The 23,409-nt window shown below is 30.1% G+C and overlaps 10 protein-coding genes across 10 annotated transcripts; 4 read left to right on the top strand and 6 right to left on the bottom strand.

Annotated features, from left to right (window-relative positions):
• Positions 1-190: 190 nt before the first annotated feature.
• Positions 191-1,202, top strand: OCT59_018921 (uncharacterized protein; the record flags this gene model as incomplete). The annotated part of the gene is made up of 2 exons (XM_025322696.2): positions 191-767; positions 868-1,202. 2 exons carry the CDS (start codon positions 191-193, stop codon positions 1,200-1,202), a joined length of 912 nt encoding a protein of 303 aa, XP_025165699.2.
• A 291-nt stretch (positions 1,203-1,493) lies between these two features.
• On the bottom strand, positions 1,494-2,670 carry OCT59_018920 (uncharacterized protein; the record flags this gene model as incomplete). Its single annotated transcript, XM_066135690.1, has 5 exons — positions 1,494-1,709; positions 1,914-1,999; positions 2,169-2,249; positions 2,342-2,461; positions 2,538-2,670. 5 exons carry the CDS (start codon positions 2,668-2,670, stop codon positions 1,494-1,496), a joined length of 636 nt encoding a protein of 211 aa, XP_066004955.1.
• Positions 2,671-4,685: 2,015 nt separating this feature from the next.
• OCT59_018919 (uncharacterized protein) lies at positions 4,686-6,650 on the bottom strand (the record flags this gene model as incomplete). Its single annotated transcript, XM_025322695.2, has 3 exons — positions 4,686-6,281; positions 6,362-6,376; positions 6,473-6,650. 3 exons carry the CDS (start codon positions 6,648-6,650, stop codon positions 4,732-4,734), a joined length of 1,743 nt encoding a protein of 580 aa, XP_025165697.2. The 3' UTR covers positions 4,686-4,731.
• Positions 6,651-8,547: 1,897 nt separating this feature from the next.
• OCT59_018918 (uncharacterized protein) lies at positions 8,548-9,251 on the bottom strand (the record flags this gene model as incomplete). Its single annotated transcript, XM_025332892.2, has 2 exons — positions 8,548-8,807; positions 8,888-9,251. The coding sequence occupies 2 exons, from the start codon at positions 9,249-9,251 to the stop codon at positions 8,548-8,550; spliced, it is 624 nt and encodes a 207-aa protein (XP_025165696.1).
• Positions 9,252-9,418: 167 nt separating this feature from the next.
• Positions 9,419-9,757, bottom strand: OCT59_018917 (uncharacterized protein; the record flags this gene model as incomplete). Its single annotated transcript, XM_066135689.1, has 1 exon — positions 9,419-9,757. The coding sequence occupies one exon, from the start codon at positions 9,755-9,757 to the stop codon at positions 9,419-9,421; it is 339 nt and encodes a 112-aa protein (XP_066004954.1).
• A 525-nt stretch (positions 9,758-10,282) lies between these two features.
• On the bottom strand, positions 10,283-10,492 carry OCT59_018916 (Coronin-like protein crn1; the record flags this gene model as incomplete). The annotated part of the gene is made up of 1 exon (XM_066135688.1): positions 10,283-10,492. The coding sequence occupies one exon, from the start codon at positions 10,490-10,492 to the stop codon at positions 10,283-10,285; it is 210 nt and encodes a 69-aa protein (XP_066004953.1).
• A 1,631-nt stretch (positions 10,493-12,123) lies between these two features.
• On the top strand, positions 12,124-13,034 carry OCT59_018915 (uncharacterized protein; the record flags this gene model as incomplete). The annotated part of the gene is made up of 6 exons (XM_066135687.1): positions 12,124-12,160; positions 12,273-12,295; positions 12,384-12,452; positions 12,798-12,817; positions 12,890-12,930; positions 13,003-13,034. The coding sequence occupies 6 exons, from the start codon at positions 12,124-12,126 to the stop codon at positions 13,032-13,034; spliced, it is 222 nt and encodes a 73-aa protein (XP_066004952.1).
• An 849-nt stretch (positions 13,035-13,883) lies between these two features.
• Positions 13,884-14,170, bottom strand: OCT59_018914 (uncharacterized protein; the record flags this gene model as incomplete). The annotated part of the gene is made up of 2 exons (XM_025328636.2): positions 13,884-14,032; positions 14,119-14,170. 2 exons carry the CDS (start codon positions 14,168-14,170, stop codon positions 13,884-13,886), a joined length of 201 nt encoding a protein of 66 aa, XP_025165693.2.
• Positions 14,171-16,172: 2,002 nt separating this feature from the next.
• OCT59_018913 (uncharacterized protein) lies at positions 16,173-17,295 on the top strand (the record flags this gene model as incomplete). Its single annotated transcript, XM_025322694.2, has 2 exons — positions 16,173-16,752; positions 16,857-17,295. 2 exons carry the CDS (start codon positions 16,173-16,175, stop codon positions 17,186-17,188), a joined length of 912 nt encoding a protein of 303 aa, XP_025165692.1. The 3' UTR covers positions 17,189-17,295.
• A 547-nt stretch (positions 17,296-17,842) lies between these two features.
• OCT59_018912 (uncharacterized protein) lies at positions 17,843-18,850 on the top strand (the record flags this gene model as incomplete). The annotated part of the gene is made up of 1 exon (XM_025322693.2): positions 17,843-18,850. One exon carries the CDS (start codon positions 17,843-17,845, stop codon positions 18,848-18,850), a length of 1,008 nt encoding a protein of 335 aa, XP_025165691.2.
• Positions 18,851-23,409: the final 4,559 nt, after the last annotated feature.

Below are 23,409 nucleotides of genomic sequence, written 5' to 3'. Positions count from 1 at the left end.
TATTTCATAATTTTCCTGATTGAAAAGCACAAATTAAATTAAATTCATAAAGAATCAAGTTATACATACGAATTTATAAAAAGATCGAATTTTTTAGTCTGTCTTTTTTTTTAAAAAAAAAACCATTCACAATAACTGATAACATTTACCTTTAATAAATATTCCTTATTGTACTTATAATATAGAAACAATGAAAACTTTTAGTTTTTTCATATTTTTAAACGTATTAATCCTTTTCGCTTACGCTCAGGATCAAACACTTCCAGCAACTACTTGTGAACAAAATTTCGCTTTACAAGGCACGACATGTACACCATGTCAACAAGCAATTTTTAAAAATGGTGGAAGTGATGCATCATCCTTTGTAAACAAAAAGCCACCTTCTAACAAATGTTTGTTTACTAGTATTTTTACTTATCATTTATTTGAAAGTAGTTCTGCTACTCCCGCTACTCCTAGTACCCCTGGTACTCCTGATACTCCTAAAATAGACTCAGCAAGTGTAAAAGATGCTTTAGATAAAACTTGCGCTGATACCGCAAATAATACATGTAGTGAATCGGATGCTAAAAATGCTTATACTGAGATTGATAAAGCTTGTGATGCAGAATTGAATCAATATCTTTCTTCTAAAGGAACTCCTGGAACTGGCAAGGGACCCGCTCCTACTAGTGCTAATATTGTCGGACTTGAAGCTGAATCACTTATGCTTTCTTTTTATTTGGCTAATCCTATAAGAGAAATTTCGTGTTTGAAAGTAAATGGCGGTAAGTTATTAAGTATAATATAATATCATTTACATATATATACACAATATTTGGTTTTTTTAACAAATTATTATCTCTTTTAATAATATTTTTTTTTTAGAATATTGTGGTGTTAAAAATTTTGATAAACAAGCAAAACAAGCTCAATCTCAACCTCCAAATACGAATCCTTTTGCTAATTTACAATGTGATGAATGTTCAAAACAATCTTATAATAATATCAAAAGTTATCTATCATCTCATCCTCCTGATACTCCTAATTTACAAAAGTTTGTTGGTGAAACACAACAATCATTACAAGTATTTGAAAATCAATGTCCTAATATTGCCAGTAGCGCTAAATCTGATGGTCAGAAACTTACTAATCAATTTTATAATTATTTTGGAATTATTTTAATTAGTCTTGTAGGATTTATTTATACAACATTTATGTAATAATAATATATTATAGTTAAAGAACGTTTATTAATTATTACGAATTATTACGTTTCCTATTTAATTTTAACAATAAATAGAATAAACATTATAGAGACTACCAATAAATAAAAAAAAATAAACAAAATTTTAAAATTTTTTGTTTATTTATTTTAACATTATTTATGACCGTATTTACCGTCGACACTGACATGTACCGCAGCAATTTTGATAGTGTCACACAATCAGATACTTTTTTTCGTGTATACATTTTTCTTAATGTTTATACATTTTTCTTTTACAAATTTTTTTTTAAAAAAAAGAAAATGATGTGTCTAAAATTTCAACATTAACATGGACAATTATATTTTTAATAACAAATTTGATTTTATTATATCTTATAAATTTAGAACCATCATTTTTATCAATTTCAATTTTAACAATTTGTACTCCTATTATAGTTTTTGCAATGGTCCAACTTGGAGCCAAAGTCAAACCAAACCGATTGACTTGGACCTCCAAGTTGAACTGATGGGGTCATTAATATCGGTCCCATTGACTTTCCATCGGTCCCATCAACTTGCCTATTGACCCCATCAACCCCATCGGTTTGACCCCATCAACTTGACTGACCGAACCGGACCATGACTCAAAATCTTCAAGTCAAACCAAGTCGACCCCATCGGTCCGGTTTGGCTTGGTTCGGTTTGACTTGTACTTAACAACACTAACTGTTCCTCCACCTCCACTACATTCTTCTTCAGCTCCTTCTTCTTCAACTCCTTTTTCTTCTTCATCTAGACAAAAGTCAAATTGAGCTTGTTGTTTTTTTTTTATAAGAAAAAAAGAATTTTAAAAGAAATTGCGATAATATTTTTTATGGATTTTGGTGAATCTTCAAATGATCTCTTTTTCTGATTAGTTATATCTTGTATATAAGTTTTCCATTTAATCCCATTTGTCGCCATTTTTCAATGAAATTCATACTGCCATTTGCATCATCGTCCGTATCTTCCTCCTCTTCTATCTCTTCATTCCCATTCCTTTTCCTTTTTATTATAGAACTATCTAGATCCTGGTGATAATTTTTTGTACAATTCTTGCCATAATTTCTCTGATTTTGTAATAAATTTATAAATGGGTTTGTAAGTTAAATTTACGGATATTAAAATTTTCTACATCAAGGTATCCTAATGTTTCTTTCGTTATTTGAAATCCTACTGGAAGAAATGTATTATGTGGAGATTCATTTGAAGGAAGATTTTCATCATCAATCAAATCTAAATTCAATAAAATTTGAAATTAGAATTATCGGTAAATATCTATATTTTTTAAATTTTTCTTAAATTTACATACCAAACATTTGTTTCAAAGATTCACTTTCCCCTTTTAGTGGTTCTAAATTTGATAACCTCATATCTACGATTAATTCAAATATATTTTGTCGCGGTGACACATTTTCGTTTTTAGAAGGGGCGTATATTTCCATTTTCAACTAAACCTATTAGGTTTATTTTCGATAATATTAACTTTTTTTTTATCCCTTTTCTCTGCCATGTATTCCTTACACGAACGAGCCTTTATGGTTGACTTTTGCGTCGTGTCGTACTAATTATAATCAATAGAGCTCAACTTATAAAACTGTTTAAATAAATAATTTATAAAATTATCCCCTTCCCTGATTTTCGTGTATTATGTATATATTTGTACTGTTTGAAAGGCATCGAGTTGAATAAATAAACTGGTTTGTTCTAATTTCCGCATATTTTGTATTTTCTTTGATCACAGTGAATTGGTATCTGCGGATAATACCATTACGACATACTTGGAACCTTTTTTTTTTTTATAAAATCTAAAAATGATAACTTGTAACGAAAAAATAATTAAAAATTCTGTAACGTGATATTAAGTTACGATACATTAGTATGTTATCCCCTGTCAACTATAAACCGTATTGTGGCTCAAATTACGGATTTTTGAAGCCCAAAATGGTCAATTCTTTTAGTCACTAAAAAGCGCCAGATGGATGAGATATTGAGTCGTTTATAGATAAGATATTGATATTCCCAATCTAATCAGTTATTGTCAATTTATTATTGCTAAACTTTAATATTATTGTACTTTACAAATACAATTATAAAAGTGATACATAGCGCAGTTTATCAAATTGAATTATTGATACAATGGGACCTTCAATGAAATACTATTCAGCGAAGTAAATTTTATAAAGTGTAAACTGCACATGTTAAATATTTTTTTTTTCGCTCGTAGCGAACTTTTTAAACTGCACATGTAAAATAATTTTTTTCGCTCGTAGCGAACTTTTTAGTTATGACGAATTTTTTAATTACAAGCAAATATTTTTATATTTTTATTCTTAATTCAAGTTAATTAATTTGAGTAAATTTAAAGAGAAATTCACTTTCCCTGTAAAAAAATCACATATCCGATATCCCGATTTATCGATCGGAAAAAGAATGTTCTATTGGTTTTTATTACTGAATATATTACATGAATATTCTTTATTAAATTAAAATTTTTTTTTCGTCCTTGTTCTTCAAACTTTCGATCATGCTCATTCTTTCAAATACTATTGGTTGATCATAGTCAAGTAAATAAACACAAATTACCCGTTCTTCTTAATAGCCGGGAACTTTAATGTTTGTGGGATACAAATCCATTTTTTCAAAACAAGGATATTTTTTTTTAGAATTTGTACAACACATAACAATCATTTATTAACTTTAAGGGCAATTTTTATCCTATCATTCCGTAATTTATCTTAAATCAGTATTTTGCAATTAAACTAATTATTATGGAAAACTGCGGAACGTCTATCTTTAAAATGGAAAATCTTTAATCTTTACAACATTGGTCAATATTTTTTGCATGTTTGTAATAAACTTTAGGTTTACTCTTTCTTATCGAAAACTTTATGCATGCAAGATGTAACTCCAAATTACGTCAAAAAATGTATTAAAAATGAAATTTAAGTATTTCTGTATTTCTTTTTCTTAACAGTTAATAATTGTATCATAAAATTTTATGTAATAACAAAGCTCCTCTTATTTTTAGTCCCTTCTCATAGGCTTTGGTCGTCTAATTAAAACAAGATCAAAGTCGGCTAAGTAATATGATATTCTATCAGCAAAGCGAATAGATCATAAAACTTACATAGCTAGAACTAAAAATTTCTTCTCCAGTAAAGTGGTTCGTATTATATCTATAGTTAATATCATTTGTATTTTCTTCCCGAAGTTTCTCTTGTTATTGTGTGCATGATTTTCTGCTAGCCAGTTATAATTGATGCCTCACATATACATGTTCTGAAGTGCTGGCACCGCTAAAATACAACAACTAAATTAAGCGGGTTAGCCATTTTTATTAGATAATAAAATTTATAATCACATAAAAAAAAATCGATATAGTATTTCTATACTTTTCATTTATCTGTAACTATCTTAATGTAGAATTTTTATTACTATTACATATTGTTACATATCATACATAAAAATATAAACAGCACAGCCAACAGAATGTTTGTTTATAATCATGAGACGTTGATCGATATCTCGTTATCAATCGTGTTAATAGTAAATTTTGTGCATTCCGCATTGTACTTTACATTCACTAAAGTGACGTCTTTCGGAACATTAACCACAGCTGGAGTTGATCCACCATCATGGTAGAAATTAACCAAGTATATGTTCATTCTAAAATACTCAGCATATCTTTTGGCCTGTTTTACCGGATCTTTAAACTGAGCCGAAAATATTTTTTCAACTTTAAACTCGTATCCGCACCAATCGTTATTATCTTGAATCACCATTAGATCAAGTGCCTCATGCTCTCGTATTCTTACTTCAAATAAACAATCCATTGAAGTTGGAAGCAGTTCATTCATAACACAGAAAACTGCTGCTTGGAAAGCTTTTTCAGACGGTCCATGCAGATTTCTTATTCTTTCGTTTATGATTGTGGTCGGTGTAATATTTTGTAGTGCACGTACTAACAGAGAGAGAGGGTCTTTCACATCTTGTATTTGCAAAGAATTCGGCTTTGGCCAAACCTCCCGAAAGACAACACGAAAAATAACGTTACTCGTGAAAGAAATTCTATTAGATCCTCTATCTTTTGTTAATGGTACAAGAATGCCAATATTAAGTAGATACTTGTCAATCTCATTGAGGTCTGATAGATCTACTTTCCAATATTCGTTTTTGATTGCTGTGAGATCACGAACATGTGCTAGATCTGTTGATTTCATCATTCGCAATGCCCTTATAATTTTAATATGCGTCCCATTTAGATAACTTTCCAAATTTTCTTTTAATAAACGGTTCCATTCGATCGGTGAATACGTCCGATGATCATGATAGAGCTTTAATAAGATCATAAAGGACGCCGGATGTCCAAAGGATTCGTGCATGATGACTGACTGTATATCGATCGGGATGATCTCATCAAAAAATTCACTGTACAAACGGAAGAGTTTACCCAACTCTTCAGTTGTAAAGAATGGCATCGGGATGAAAGTGGCCTTGTTGTAAGGAGAACCTAATGGATTATCATCGCTCAACAAATCTACGACTTTAAAGGTACCTACACAAACATAGGTTACATTTTTGGAAGAGAGCGACCTGAAGAAATCACTTGATGCATCGTAAAGATCCTTAGATTCGAATATATACTGGAATTCATCTACCAGGAGATACAAACGATCTTTAAGTTCATTCAAATATTTGTCAAAATATAATTCGTCAACGGTTTCCCTAAAGAGATGTCGTGACAAATAACGGAAAAACCCAGCCCGTGCTCCATACTGAAGTATATGTCCTTTTACATCCGTCATATCAAAACGCACAACATTTAAGTGTTGATTACGTAGCATCTTTTCAAGTGCAATTAAAAAAGACGTTTTTCCGCTTTGATACGGACCATGTATTACAAACGATTTTTCTTCATGAATTCCAATGTTTACTGTATTGAATATCTCTCGTTCATATATTGGAAGAGCTAGCCTGCCACTGAAATGAAAGATCGGTCCTTCGGTTGATATAAATGAATTATTGAGTTTTCTCTTTCTAAATAATTTTTGATCTAATTGTGTGTAATAAAAGAAATATGATAGGTTATGCGTCACGTTCGAGTTGACCAATCATTACGGCGCAAAGGCTTACCTGGATGTTCATAGTCTAAATTGGGTTAGGAGACCAAAAAAAAGGCATAGTTAGTTACCGGACAAGAAATTGTGACGCGTCATGACCAATTACTACAGCGCAAAGGCTTACCATTTGATTTAACATATTTCCTTAAATATTCAGCTTTAATTTCGTTTTTCGTGATTTTTGAAAGAACCGCTTCTACTTTACTTGCATCTCTGTCAGTGAAAAAACTGAGTAGGCCTGCTTTTTCAATATCATCGAAGGGAAGGTCAAGAATAATATCCGTAATGATAGAACTTGTCATTTTTTATTTTATGAGAAAAAATAAATGTTAAAAAAAGTACTTTAAAAAGAAAAAACCGATTTCTATATGATTTAAAATTAACTTTTTCAAGCTATATGAACGCGCGTTAAATCTGATTAAACTTTTGATTATTATATGTACGCGTTTTGCATTTTATCCAGCTGATTAAATCATTAGATCTTAGCTGATATATCTGATTCCTAATAAAACATGATTATAGAATTCGATGACAAGTCGTCATTATTTATTTAAAAGGAAAAGTAAGTCATCAATAATAATTTTGTTGCATTATTACATCATACATGTTAAATATGATAAATCAGTGATAAATCCGATCTTTGGCTAGAGAAGCAAATGAAAAGTATGATGCTATCAAAGAGGGTGGTAACACGCGGATCTTAGGCCATTTAATGCGAGTCCCAGCATCAAGTTATTTCTTTGCTCTCTCAGATTTCAGATAAATTTCTATAGCTATTTTACTAACTACAAGATTCTCATCCCCACACTCTTTTAATACACTAGATTTCCGAAATAAATTATCCCACCCATATTTACAGAATTTTTGTCTATCTATATCTCTCCCACTCACAATATAAAGTAGAACTTTCGCAATATTAAGTAATTTCGAATCTACAGCATAATTACGGGGTATTTAACAACTGAAGTAAAAAAATAAGCAACGCAAGCATATTTCCGATTTATACTCACCACTACGATTCATTTTAATAACATTCCATTCCGCCTCATATACAAGGAATTGTTTGCTTAATTTTTTCTGCGTTATCGCCGATGATTCCATTGCTGGGAGATATACTGCGCCAGACTTTTGCTGTGCCGTTGCATGTGACGAGAATCATGTGAGAAATTTCACTGCGTCTATTGTACTCGATATATAGTAAAAACGGTAATACGATAATGAGTATGATATGACCCCCATTGTATGTATGGTATGGTTTTTATTGCCTATACTGTGTAGTTATTAATTTTATACAGTATACTGTTACTTTAAGGTTAGGATTAGGGTTAGAATTAGGAGAATTAGGGTTAGGGTTAGGGTTAGGGATTTAGCTATTTAAAATATAAAGATTAGAGTGGTTATACAGTACGGATAAAAAAACTATACTGTATAAAATAAAAAACTATACCATACATACAACGAAGGTTATATCATACTCATTATCTATATACTCTGATTCAAGAAGCTAGCCGAGCAATAAACTAACTTACTTTATTATTTACTTTGCAGAATATACGGGTTCGTTTGATTGTAAATATTGATGATGCAAATAACGGCAGTTTTAAATTTATTAATTTTATTATAATTTTCGTTTTATTTTTCCTTGGTTCTTGCTTATATTCGCACAAGGCAGATAAAAAGATTTACAAACTAGGACATCACCTTTTTATACAATTTGCAGGATCGATCTTGGAACACACTTGGGAAAAATTACGTTAATATGATCGCATCACGAAAATCTGATCAACGGCATCCCCTTAATTTAACAATAAAGAATTTAACGCTATCCGTATGTAAAGATCATCAAGGGGCTATACATAATTGTGAGAAAGTTTGAGAATAAATTATTTTGCGCAATTACTTATTCCTGTGATACGTGTGACATCTTTACTAAATGTTACTGCGCATTTATTTATCAAGTTCTGGATTGGTATACGCTTCTCACAATCCCATTTATATCTGAATTTGGCAAATTAATTGTTCATACGAGGTCAAAAAAAAAATTCTTTTGGCAATGATATTATCTTACTGCGCATTTTTTAGGTGATCGCGAACTGAAATTTATTTCTTGCGACCAGTAAATCAATAACTACATAAAAAACGCACAGCTACATGATAGAATATTTCTATTTATGCTAAGGAGTACCGTATCCCGCATCACTACAATCTTCCAGGACCCAGATTCTCAATTTCATCATTAAAGGCTGTAATATCGTTTGAAGTTAATGAGATGGAGTTATCCCCATTACCTTCATCATAGTCATGAAAACCCTCGACATCAGAACCAGGATCAGAAGGTGGGTTTTTAGCTTTTCTTTCACGATCTAGCATTTTGTCGTGAGTATTACTTTCTTTATGTTTATTTAAGGTTTTCTTCGATGCGGAACCTTTATCACATACGTCGCACCAATTTTGGACAGCTAAATACAAAATGCTACTTCATTATTAGCATTATAATTTATCAATTATTGTTCAGACCTGGGAATTATGAAACGCCCACCTTGGACTACAAGATGAATTTTATTTGGATCCGGATTATTAAAATGCAGTCTGATCTTTCTGAATCCTTCCATAATCCTGATACCTCCTGTAACGGACTCGACAGTTGAGTCAGCATTTTGAAGTTGTTCAAGCACTGCCCTATTATTACCAAGATCGATATCTACTGACCATAACTTGATGCCAAGACTACCATACTCAAAAGTACCTCTCTGATTTTCCCTTATGGCTTCTCGAAGGTCACAAATAAAATCATTTCCATCGATTTTAATTCTGAACTGGCCTTCAATAGGATTCTCTTTAACAACACAGTTAAGGGTAATTTTAGTACTTTCGGCCATTTCTTTGTACACAGGCAAGCCCATTCTTGAAGCTGGTATATATCCGTATTTATATTTATTCTTCGATAAATTTTTTTAGCTTATCTGATTCTTTCTTTCCACCAGTCTTTTTAGCCTTTTTGCAAGATGATTTTTCGGTAGATGCGGTAGATGCAAGAGATGCGTCCGTTTCATTACCTCTGTTAACTTCCCTAGAACGTTTTTTCTGACCCAGTATTTGCACCTCTTCGTCTAACATTTCTAATTCGTTTGAGCGTAAGTAATACATCAGCGTCCACATCCATGGAAGTTTGACTTCCGAAATCTACAGACGAGTTTGTCGTATCCTTAAAAAGATCAGGAGAGATAAAAGTTTCGATATTTCTGGCGCATTCCCAATTTGGGCATGTAATAATGCTTTTTTCTTTCGCAATCGTCAAGAGGTATTCTTCGAGGCACTTTGGTGAAAAAGACATCCGCAGGATACCATGGTAAATTCTTTGATTAACCCATCCGGTTGTGTGATGAGCTCTTGTTCGCATAAATTGCATGGTTTCATTTTCGGAATATGAATGCCAAAATCACTAACACAACTATTTGTGTTGAGTATATTTAGCGCTAGAGCAATGATTTGAGATTTGTCCATACTGTCCTGGTTGAGCAGACCTGCGAAGCTCAGTCAGCTTGATTTATAGTACTAGTAAATCATCAGGGGCAAGCGATCCCAGTGGATCTGTCCACTACTGCATTGCGTTATAATCCCCCATGCAAATCACTGCGATTATCATACATGGATAAATGGTTTTTTCTTGTACATGATTTCGTAAAATCAACTGTTTGCACGTGATGAATTTCAGCCGGGACCCGGTCGAAATATTGCCCAAGAAAATTTTATTAATACAGACAGAAGATAAAAAATAAATACAATGATTCGGGACGCATCCCATTATACAGGTGGTAAAGTATGAAGTAAAATAATACAAAGGCTCGCGATACATGATTTTAACGACTACACTAAGACTTATCTACAGTATCTGAATTTCCCGCAACTTTGCTCAATGACTTACGCTTTTTTATTACTTTCGATTCTTCCCCACTTTGCGAATCATACCCGGCTTCTGTGCCTCCTCCAGCAACCATACAATATGTCCGAGGACCTTTTCCACCTTAGCCTGTAAATTCTCATCTTTGTATGCGACGATCACTGGTTCTGACAACTTAAACGACGGCTTTCCCTCAATATCTACATAAAGTACTATTTTTCCGCATCCGTCACAATCCCCCATACTTTGTCCAAACCGTAAGAATCTTCTATTTCGTCCACTTTGCGTATATGACACGTCAATGATGATTCCATCTGCACGGTGGTCTGTGTGAATCCCTGCTTAAAGTCATCTTTTTTAACTTCGACTAAACCAACGATCCTATTAGTCGAACGTGCATAATCGAGATTTCCTTGCCCGTTATGTCCTGCGATGAGTTTTTCCGGTATGATTTTGATTTCGTTGCCTCATATGTCATGTTGAGTGGATAAGTCTTTTGGCGGAGTTTCAGTTCGGCCAATAGATGTTTAACCACGGCTTGAGACTTTTCGTTATTCAAGTCAGCACTACCACAAGGAAAAATGGGATATAGATCTATACTAGGATTCGGGTCATCGCTAAGACCGTAGAGTTCACAAACTTTCGGGACTGACCAATCTGAAAAGGGTTTCGATGGCGTCTCAATAAACACAGTAAACTTAAGATTATTTTTTGACACTAGCGACTGCAACATCTCTCGGAATGAGACATCGATCCTAGGTAAGTATCTATATCCATCACACATAAAGTTTAGTACTGCCCCATCATTTTCAAGCGCTGGTGGTTTGTACAATTCACGTATAAAATCTTTGAGGCTTCGAGAGTTGCATGTTCGATATTTGCAGTCCACTTATTTGCCTTCCGTTTCGGAATAACGACGACGTCAAACTCTGGCAGATTAAAAAAGTGAGTAATTCGGAAAACGATTTCAGCGACCTCAGGTCGCCCAAATTTCTTGGCAAAACTTTATACGTACCATGGACAGACTTGTTGAGTAATGCCTGCAACGTCAAGTAACTCCTGTTCGCGATTCGAAGTGGCGGTCGACGCGGGTGGTTCAACTATTACATGAATACATTCTTCGGCTGGTGATACAGGAAAGTATTTCGAAATCTTTTTTGTCGCAAGTAGTTCGGGTTGGTATTGTAATGTGAGATTACGCAAGAGATCGTCGCGATCGTCATGAATTTCCACCTTCCATAGCAGCCTGTCCGCAGGAAAAAAGGTCGAACTCTGGTGCTTTCTCCGCCTTTACAGCTTTTTTGAGTTCACTAACAGGCTCGTCCCTACTTATTCTAATGGAGAAAGCGTTCGCGGTCGTATTTCCTTTGACAAGACAGAATAACGTGATAGACATAACGGCTTTTATAGTATTTTTTGTGAAATTCTAGTGGCTCAAAGTACGGTGTGTGAGGACAAGAGTAAAAAAGAATTTTATTTGCGCAAAAATACCGAGTGGTACTATATGTGAGAAATCAATGTGATCGTTTATTTTGTGATACAGTAGTACATGCAATGTGTGGTTTCACAAACATTTGCGATCACCGCTCCGAACATTGGATTGTTGAATTAGACTGCGATCAGTCATATGTACGCAGTAGATGAGCTACTTTAATCGCCCATTTTATCCTCCGGTCACATCATCTGTCGAGCTTTGAATGAGAGAGATAATACCTGGATGAACGTATTTGGGGGATCAGGGTGAAATGTTTTTGGGGATGGTTCTTTTGAATTCTTTTGAAGTGTTGTAAATGTCCATCCTACTGGTTCCGTTGTTCCTTACCTTCTTTTTTATGGTAATATTATAGAATGGATGAGGCAGACAGATAAGGTAAATGGGGAACAGTGAGACTTCACGGAGAGAAGAAGTAGGTACTGCGAGGCCTGTGGCCGAGGTGGGCATAGCACACTACCAGCCTGACGACTGGGAGACTTCCATCTTTTAACGAATGGTTCCTAACAGTTCATTTAATTCTCTTTTTAGGCAGTTCTTTTGTATTTCTTGTGGTAAGTTAAATTTTTTTTTCTTTCATTTTTTTTTATTTGACAAAATGTTAACTAAAATTTTATTTTCTTGTTTCTTTCTTTTTTTTAGACGGTCAGGCCTTTGGATGCTTTTGATTTAAATTTTTCAGTTGTTTTTAGACGGGCCAGGCCTTTGGATGTGTGAAATTTTCAACGGTTGGATTTTTTCCTTTTTAAGTTCTTTTGGATTAAATTTTTTTCATTTTTATTTAACAAAACGTTTAACAAACGTTCCATCTTCTTTTTTCCTTTTTTTAACAGTCATGTCTTTTTCTTTTTTTAGGTTCTACGTTTCAAGCTTCTCTTTCAGATGTCCAGACCTTTTGACATGCAAGACTTCAGTGGAAACTATTTTTGACAAGAATTGTATTACTATTGACATATAATGAATCAAAATGAAAATTTGACTTTGATTCTGGATACAGAAGAGCAGATACAAGAACTCCCTCATCACGAAAAATTATTTTACTTAATAGTGGAATAGGGTATTGGAATCTTGAAATGGTAAGTTTCGTAACGAAATTTACCTTTTTTCTTAGTATTGAAAACATCCTTATTTTTTACTTTTTTTTGTAGTTATAGAAGGACTTTGATTGGGTACCTGGAGATTGGGGACGGTAAGTTTCTTTGTGAAACTTACTTTTTTGTTTCCTTTAATTAGAAACATTTTTAATGTTTCTTTTATATAGATTTGGGCTTCCTCAAACCTTCTTGTTATTGAACAGATTGTTTTTTGGAGTTCTTAAACATGTAGAATTTCGGTAGGAGGTTCCCTTTCTTGGGATTATTTTGTTTTAAGGAAAAGTTTCATTTTTTTGGACTTTTTCAAATTATCTTTAGTGAAACATGTTTATTAAATAATTTTATTTTCATATACTTTTTTACATTTTATATAATGAATTATATTATCAATACTTAATAATGTATAACTTAATAGTTAGCTAGCGTACTAGTAATGTAATATATAACATTGTTTGCTTTATTAATAGTGTGTTTACAACGTCGTAAAAAATAAATTACTACGTTTTGACAATATGTTTACAATAGTAAAATAGGTATAGTGAAATCGTTTTTACGGTAAATTAAAAAAGCAACGTGATTTTGGCGCAGTGACAACGTTGTTTAAAAATATGAAGTTTCTGCAATGGCTGTTCCTCCACCTCCACTACTTTTTGTCCTTTTTCTTCTTCATCTAGACAAAATCAAATTGAGCTTGTTGTTTCTTTCTTATAAGAAAACAAGAATTTAAAAGAAATGAGTAACATAATATTTTTTATGGATTTTGGTGAATCTTCAAATGATCTCTTTTTCTGATTAGTTATATCTTGTATATAAGTTTTCCATTTAATCCTATTTGTCGTCATTTTTCAATGAAATTCATACTGCCATTTGCATCATCGTATCTTCCTCCTCTTCTATCTCTTCATTCCCTTTCCTTTTCCCTTTTATTATGGAACTAACTAGATCTTGGTGATAATTTTTTGTACAATGCTTGTCATAATTTCTCTAATTTTGTAATAAATTTATGAATGGTTTGTAAGTTAAACTTACGGATATTAAATCTTCTACATTAAGGTATCCTAATATTTCTTTCGTTATTTGAAATCCTACTGGAAGAAATGTATTTTGTAAAAGTTATACCGATATAAATTATTTTCAATCGAAAATTTGAACTTTTTTGAGATTCATTTGGAGGAAGATTTTCATCATCAATCAAATCTAAATTCAATAAAATTTGAAATTAGAATTATCGGTAAATATTTATACTTTTTCTTTATTAAAAATTTTTTTTTAAATTTACATACGCTTCAAAGATTCACTTTCCCCTTTTAGTGGTTCTAAATTTGATAATCTCATATCCTTATTTTGAGGTACGATTAATTCAAATATATTTTGTCGCAGTGACACATTTTCGTTTTTAGAAGGGGCGTATATTTTCATATAATATTAACTTCTTTAATCCCTTTTCTCTGCCATGTATTCCCTACACGAACGAGTCTTGGTTCCTTTATGATTATTTTATTAGAACTTGGAAATTTTCTTTTCTTTAATTAGCTTGACTTTTGCGTCGTGTCATACTAATTATAATCAATAGAGCTCAACTTATAAAGCTGTTTAAATAAATAATTTATAAAATTATCCCTCTCCCTGATTTTCGTGTATTATGTATATATTTGTATTGTTTGAAAGGCATCGAGTTGAATGAATAAACTGGTTTGTTCTAATTCCCGCATATTTTGTATTTTCTTTCACGGATTTTGATTACGACATACTTGGAACCTTTTTTTTTATAAAATCTAAAAATGATAACTGTAACGAAAAAATAATTTAAAAATTCTGTAATGTTACGATACATTATGTTATCCCTGTCAACTATAAACCGTATTGTGGCTCAAATTACGGATTTTTAAAGCCCAAAATCGGTCAATTCTTTTCGTCACTAAAAGCGCCAGATGGCTGAGACAATGAGTCGTTTATAGATAAGATATTCCAAATCTAATTAGTTATTGTCAATTTATTATTGTTAAGCTTTAATATTATTGTACAAATACAATTATAAAAGTGATACATAGCGCAGTTTATCAAATTGAATTATTGATACATTGGGACCTTCAATGTAGTACATACATATTAAATACTATTCAGCGAAGTACAATTTATAAAGTTTACACTATTCAGCGAAGTAAAATTTATATAGTGTAAACTATTCAAGCGAAGTAAAATTTATAAAGTATAAACTGCGCATGTAAAATAATTTTTTTCTTTCGTAGCGAACTTTTTAGTTATGACGAATTTTTTAATTACAAACGAAGATTTTTCTTAATTCAAGTTAATTAATTTGAGTAGTAGATAAAATTTAAAGAGAAATTCACTTTCTCTATAAAAAATCATATATCTGGAATATTAATTCATTTTCTATTGGTTTTTGAAATATTACTAAATATATTCATATTACTAAATATATTACATGAGTATTCAGTTCTTTATTAAATTAATTTTTTTTTTTTCGCCCTTGTTCTTCAAACTTTCGATCATGCTTGCTCTTTTCAAATACGATTGGTTGATCAATAGTCAAATAAATAAACACAAATTACTCTTATTAATAGCCGAGAACTTAATGTTTGTAGGATACAAATCCATTTTTACAAACAAGTGTATTTTATTAGAATTTGTACAACACATAACATTCATTTATTATGTTAATATAATCTAATATTATTTATACAAACCTTCTTAAAACAGTATTTTGCAATTAAACTAATTACTCAATTTTATGCCTAACTAGGTAAAAACTGCGTAACACATGTACAATATTTATCTTTAAAATGGAAATCTTACATTAACCAATACTTTTGCATGTTTGTAATAAACTTTAGGTTTACTCTTCCCTATCGAAAACTTTATGCATGCAAGATTAACTCCGAATTCCGTCAAAAAATGTTGTAAAATGAAATTTAATTATTTCTTTTCTTAATAATTGTATCACAAATTTTATGTAATAAAGGCTTAAACTGAAAATAGATATGTAATAAAGACAGACTGAAAATAGATCACAATTAACAAAGAAGGTACGTTCTTTACGTCCTTTCAGTTCCATTACGTTTAATAATTCTTATCTATATTTTTATTATTATTATTATTATTATTATTTTTCAACAATCATATTAATAATAATTTGTGTTACGTTTCATAATTTTTCCTGGTCAAATTAAATTAAATTGATAAAGAATCATGTTACACATACGAATTTATAAAAAGATCGAATTTTTTAGTCCGTCTTTTTTTTTAAAAAAAAAACCATTCACAAAAACATTTACCTTTAATAAATATTCCTTATTGTACTTATAATATAGAAACAATGAAAACTTTTAGTTCTTTCATATTTTTAAACGCATTAATCCTTTTCGCTTACGCTCAGGATCAAACACTTCCAGCAACTACTTGTGAACAAAGTTTCGCTTTACAAGGCACGACATGTACACCATGTCAACAAGCAATTTTTAAAAATGGTGGAAGTGATGATGCATCATCCTTCATAAACAAAAAGCCACCTTCTAACAAATGTTTGTTTACTAGTATTTTTACATATCATTTACTTGAAAGTAGTTCTGCTACTCCCGCTACTCCTAGTACCCCTGGTACTCCTGGTACTCCTAAAATAGACTCAGCAATTGTAAAAGATGCTTTAGATAAAACTTGCGCTGATACTGCAAATAATGCATGTAGTGAATCGGATGCTAAAAATGCTTATACTGAGATTGATAAAGCTTGTGATGCAGAATTGAATCAATATCTTTCTTCTGAAGGAACTCCTGGAACTGGCAAGGGACCCGCTCCTACTAGTGCTAATATGGTCGGACCTAAAGCTGAATCACTTATGCTTTCTTTTTATTTGGCTATTCCTATAAGAGACATTTCGTGTTTGAAAGTAAATGGCGGTAAGTTATTAAGTATAAATATAATATCATTTACATATATATACACAATATTTGGTTTTTTTTAACAAATTATTATCTCTTTTAATATTATTAATTTTTTTTAGAATATTGTTCTGTTAAAGAGTTTGAACAAGCAAAACAAGCTCAATCTCAGTCTCCAAATACGAATCCTTTTGCTAATTTACAATGTGATGAATGTTCAAAACAATCTTATGGTAATATCAAAGGCTATCTATCATCTCATCCTCCTGATACTCCTAATTTACAAAAGATTGTTGGTGATACACAACAATCATTACAAGCATTTGAAAATCAATGTCCTAATATTGCCAGTAGCGCTAAATCTGATGGTCAAAAACTTGCTAATCAATTTTATAATTATTTTGGAATTATTTTAATTAGTCTTGTAGGATTTATTTATACAACAGTTATGTAATAATATTATGTAATAGAATAGTTAAAGAACATTTATTATTTATCAATAAATAGAATAAACACACAAAAATAAACAAAATTTTTGTTTATTTATTTTATTATTTACATTAATTCCGGATAAATTTTCCCCATATTGCCGTTTTGTTAACCCATGCAATTTTTAATTGCGCCACTGTAATGAATTGATCTACCCCTGCTTGTTCCTTTTTTAAATTTGTAACACATTTTTTTAACACAATGTTTTGTAACACTAATTATTTTTTGAAACACGTTTTAGCTCCGTCACTATTTACAAATGAAAAAAAAAAATATTAATAATTATTTTCCCAACCGATTTTTTTTTAGCCACATGAGGAAATGATTTTTAGGTTAAATTTGTCTAGTAAGCCGGCTTTTTTATCACTTTGGATCGACAACTTTCCTAATTTCGGTGCGTTAGGGTGTGTTACCTCTTATAAGGCGCAGTTATAGGTATGCTAAAAAAAAATTGTGATAAATGTCCCATAATGAACTCCTTTTTTTTCCTCTACCTTTTTAACCACTGAACAAATTTCAAGCGTAAAAGAGAGAGAACATTTTACTTTCTAGAGTCTTTAAGGATTTTATCAAAAATCATAGAAAAGATTATAGATCATATTTCATATTCATTTAGATTATGGATATAACATTATATCATGGATCTCATAATATTTTAGAAATAAGATATTATTATAATATTATAAATAATAATATATTTAAATATTATAGAAGAATAATTTATAAAGGAAAAGGAATATCGGATCAAATTGAAGAAATTTCATTTGAAAAAATCCTTAATGAATCTAAACATATTATGAAAAAATATAAAGTACAATTAAATTTAGAAAATGAAAAAAATTTATTATATAAATTTATTATTTGGGATTATTTTAATACATTTAAAGAAATTTTTAATGATATTAAAAGTGAAGAATATAATAAATTAATCTTTGAAAAAAAGTTAAATGCTGTTAAAAAAATTGAGGAATGGATTTTAAAGAAATGTCAAGAGAAGAGACAAATTATAATAATAGAAGGAGGTATAGGAGTAGGAAAATCTTCTATAACTGAAAAATTAAGAGAAATATTTTTGAAGAAAAGAAAAACGGTTAAAGTTTTACATGAAACAATTGAAGAATGGAGAGATACTTTGGAAAAATTTTATAAAGAACCGTTAAAATATCAATATCAATTAGAAATGGAAATTATTAAATCAAGAAATAACCAGTTAAGGAATTGTAATAGAATAACTGAGGTCATTATAATGGATAGAACACCATTGTCATCATACTTTTTTATATCATTAACAAAAGAAAGAGTATCTCTTGAGGATCTTCATAGTGAGATAAATGAAATGGAAAAGGATAGAGATCTCTTAAGATTAGAAACGGCAAAAATCATAAGGATAGAAATGACAGCGGAAGAGTGTTTGGAGAGAATAAAATTAAGAGGAAGAAATGAAGAGAAGGATATATCTTTGGGATATTTACGAAAATTGAATGAAAAATATGAACATGATTTAATTCAAGTTTATAAAGTAAATACTGATCAAATTTTCGTTACAGAAAATGAGAGAGGAAAATTAGATTATACAGCGTGGAAAATAATGAAATTTATTCAGCCAAATATTAGATACAAAGAATAACATTTAATTGGGTCTCTAAATACCGATAAATATGGATTTATTAACTAATTTGCATACGATTAAATCATTCCATTATAATAAATAAATAAATATGTTAATAATGTTATATAATGCGACTTTTGTTTCGTCATCTGTTAGAGTTTATATTTCATTTCACATTCTGCATCGCACTGCCAAAAGTATTTGGACAGCACTTTTTTCAAAAACGTTAAACTGCATTCTCTCGCCATCCAGTGATCGTAGGATGATAATCATTAAATGTAACGAGACGCGGTATTTTTGTATTGTTACGCAGTAAAATGTTGCGCAGCAATCATGTGATATAACTGGACCCGTGATGCCAATCAATGTAGCAAATGTTGAATATGTTCGTTCAACATGTTCGATATGTTGCATATGTCCGATAAATAGAATATATAGAATATATGGAACATGTAGCATATATGAGATATATAGAACATGTAGTATATATGGAACATATAGTATATATAGAATATATAGCATATATAGGATATATAGCATATGTAGCATTGTAGCATATGTTAAACATTTTTAGTTTGGAAATTTATGTATATATAGACCTGTAATTAGACCTGTAATTAAAGAATTCAATATAGGAACGAATTTAAAATGTTTATCCCTTAATATACACCTTAATTTTAAGTTTGGTTTTATATGGTTAATCTGCTTTCCCTTATTTGTGTCTGATTGTATGCGATACTCTATTCACATCTGATTGGATTGATTTTAACATATACGTTGATCCTTAAAATTAACCTTCTGCTTTATTATAAATAAACATTTTTTAATGTATAGCTTATTAGCTTATTTTTAAGCGTATAAGAACTGATCTCTAACAGTATTTCTGTGATTGATAGACAATCCCGACCCGAAACTTACATAACCGAAACTTACCTTATTACTAAGAAATATTATTATTTATTTAATATTTTAATTCTATATCTTTATTATATTATCCACTATTTTATAAAATACTATTTTACTTGCATAAAAACATAGATTAACCAGTTATTAATAAAATTCTGAACAAATCCGGGTCAAAAATCATTTTCCTTGTTCAATTTACGAATAGTTATTAAGTTCATCAACTTCTAATTTTGCCTATTTGCTACTGAATTATTCTTAAACATTAAATCCAAAATTCATTTGTCATTTGGTCATTTGAACCTTGAAAATTTTGCGGAGTCTTATTCGACACTATATATAAGAGTAATAAGAGTAAATGATATAAGCACAATTACAATTAATTATACAGTACATTGAGCTACTCACTGGGACTGGAACACTGGGTGGATGTTCATGTGCTTCAAACTGTTCTTATTTTGAAAATTCTTACTAAATATTTTCATAAAATAATAATATATAACGTGATGTAAAAATTTTCCACTATATTTAAAAATTTTTTATTACATTTATTTAAATAATTTTTTATATTTAGTTGCTTAATTCTAAATTAAATAATTAATTAATAATAACTCTCAATATTTTTAATATTTTTCAAATGACTTAAATGACCGACCATTTGAGTCATTTGTCACGAACACTACCATACGGTGCATACATAAAAGATCATATTCTTTTTCGTAAATTGAATAATATTACTACCAAATAATTGATATTAGCCGAATCATTCAAGTCACTATCCTTTTTTTCTCAAAGAAATACAAGAATGAGACTTGATAATAAACCAGGAACATGTCTTAATAAAAATATAATCTCTCAAATTATTATATAACTGTATCAATCTTGTCTGGCTATATTAACATCAATGGTCAGTCCAAGTCATGCTACAATGAAATATATTACATGTTCTTCATTAATTACTGACAAATGCAATATTGACTCATATTAACGAAGAATATGTAATACATTTTAAATAGACAGTATGATAATAATATATCATGTTTATATAATATAATTTAGTCATAGCCTACAAATATATATATATAATTAAGATACCCATCTTTACTTTATTTCACTTAGAATTAAATTAAAATTTATTCTTTTATTCCAAATTTTTATTCTTGACCCTTTTTATTCTTTATTTTTTTTTTAACAATTTATTTAAAATTCAATTTATTTAAAATTTTAAAATTTTTTATTCTTTTGTTCAACTGAAACTCTTAATTCTTTATGCTTTCAGTATATTGTTATATTTATTCATTTTTAAAATTCTATTAAATCCTTTCTTAATTCTTAATTCATTTTATTTTTTATTCTATTCTTTCTATTTCTTAACTAGTTATTATTAATTAACTACTTCAACTACATTTTAAATAATTTATTATTTACCCATTCTCTTAACAATTTGAATCTAATCAATTTGAACAACTATCCTGGTCAAAATAGTAAGTCCAATGAAAAGTACTTTAATTTGTAATATTTATTTTCAATAATTGAATATTTGAAAGAATGAGCATCATACTTATCATGGATTTTTGGATTTTAACAGTGATTTTATCACTGCTTTAATACCTACAGGCACATGTGATAATCTTAATACGGGAAGACAAAATTTCTGTTTAATCAGGAAACTTATGTTGTAATAAAAAATAAGGTGTGTCATTTTTTATTTTGCAAAGTTAGGGTAACTCCTAAGTAGAATGCGTCTCGACTTAGGAGAATTACTGATCTTGACATCTTTGGTAACCAACCCATAGCTCTCATTTTGGGCACCCTAATTTTGTAGTTGATACAAGTCTGCTAATTCTGGAGGAGGAATTGGCTATGTACCTTCTTTTATCACTAAATAAATTTTGATGCACTGCTAATGATTTCTTTCTTATATTAGGTAAATTAAAAACACGTTTGTTGGAATAATGAAGTTAGAGTTGTCAAAATGACTAATAATTGAATCATGGATTATTTAATTTTAACAACAAATTTGGTCAAATTTTATAATGAATGAAAAAGCTTTCTGAATTTCAAATTGCCAACAAACAAGTTTATAAAATTTTTATGAAACAATTATCGACATAACAGGACCCCAAGTTATATATCAACTAGATTGGGAAAGTTTTACAGGTGATATATAGCGATATATATCACTTTATTGATATATATCCCATTATTAATAAAATGTGATATATATTAACGATATGATTAAATTTACAACTATCATCACTAATGATTATTATCTTACAGTAAAACAACGTTAGATTATTTATTGTATTAAATAGCATTATATTATTTATCATTAGATAACGTTAAATTACTTTATTGTTAAATGTGGTTCAGTTTTATTATATTAATAAAAACATCTATGCTAAATCTATACTAAATTTTATACTAGTAAAACTATATTTAATCAATCAACATGAACACCTTTGAGTTGAAATCATACTTTGGCCAAGAAAGTAAGTCTTGAAATTGGCTTGTAATCTTCTTATTTAATTTATTTTTTTTATTTCAATAACTCTGCAACAAAAAAAAAGTTGTCATGCGTGAACAACTGTCATTTGTCGAAAAAAAAGTTTTTTTTTTTCTTTGGTCATTAAATGAGGCAACTAAATTCCTCAAGAGTGCAACAGTATGCAAGAAAAAAAAAATAATTTTTTATTCTTCAGCCAACAACTACTGTTTAATACTAAAGAAAAAAAATGTATTTCTGGGTGATTGATTACCTATCATTTGGTTTTCAATACTCTCAAAGACTAACGTGATCTTCAATATGATGACGAGAAGGTTTTAATCATTCATAACCAGGTAATGGAGTATTGAGTAATATTCGGTATATACTGTACCTATTTATCTTTACCTTTTTTATAAGAACTCTCTTCTTTTTTACTAGCATTGGAGTCATTAGTTTGTTTCTTTCCAAAGAATCAACCATTTATCTTTAATTAAAACTTTGGCAGGAGCAGGTCAGCTTCTTGTTTGATCTTCCAATGGTGGTAATATTGGTGAAAATTTTGTTCTCCTTGAATCTTTTTATTATATTTTCTAGAATCATCAAAAGGCTCATAAATAAATTTAGTGCTCTGAAATGAGTTAAGTTGACTTGCGAGTTGGTTGAGTTGAGTTGAGTCAAGTCGAGTTGAAAATTACAATCAAATCGAATCGATTCGAGTCGAGTTAATAATTTAATAAAATCGAGTCAAGTCAAGTTAAGCCGAATTAAACATAATTCCGGCCAAAATTTATGGAATTTCCTTTTTTGGAAATTATGTTACACAAAATCCGAGACAAAAATTTTTTGAAAATCATATGGGACGTATCTTCAATTTTGTCACACAGATCAACCATGTGATTATTACATGTACACAATACATTTAGTTGCTACCTATCGTATAAATCTTGTTTTCGCATCCTTATGTCAACACAGTTGTCTATTTCTTGCAAGCTTTGTTTTAAAGCTTTTACAACTTATCAAAAATTGCTTGTTCATGAAAGAAACAAACATTTATATAATAAAACAATACCCCATTTCTATGCTCTTTCTCAACCTTCTTCAAAATAAATGTCTTGTTACATTAGTTCCTTTATAATTCTTATTAAAAAAAAACTGGGTTTTTCTCGACATGCTGTTGGAAAAAAAT

This window comes from Rhizophagus irregularis, chromosome 28 (genome assembly GCF_026210795.1).
Source record: "Rhizophagus irregularis chromosome 28, complete sequence".
Taxonomy (NCBI): domain Eukaryota; kingdom Fungi; phylum Glomeromycota; class Glomeromycetes; order Glomerales; family Glomeraceae; genus Rhizophagus; species Rhizophagus irregularis.
Note: the sequence above shows the minus strand (reverse complement) of the source record. Positions and strands in the feature narration are given on the sequence as shown.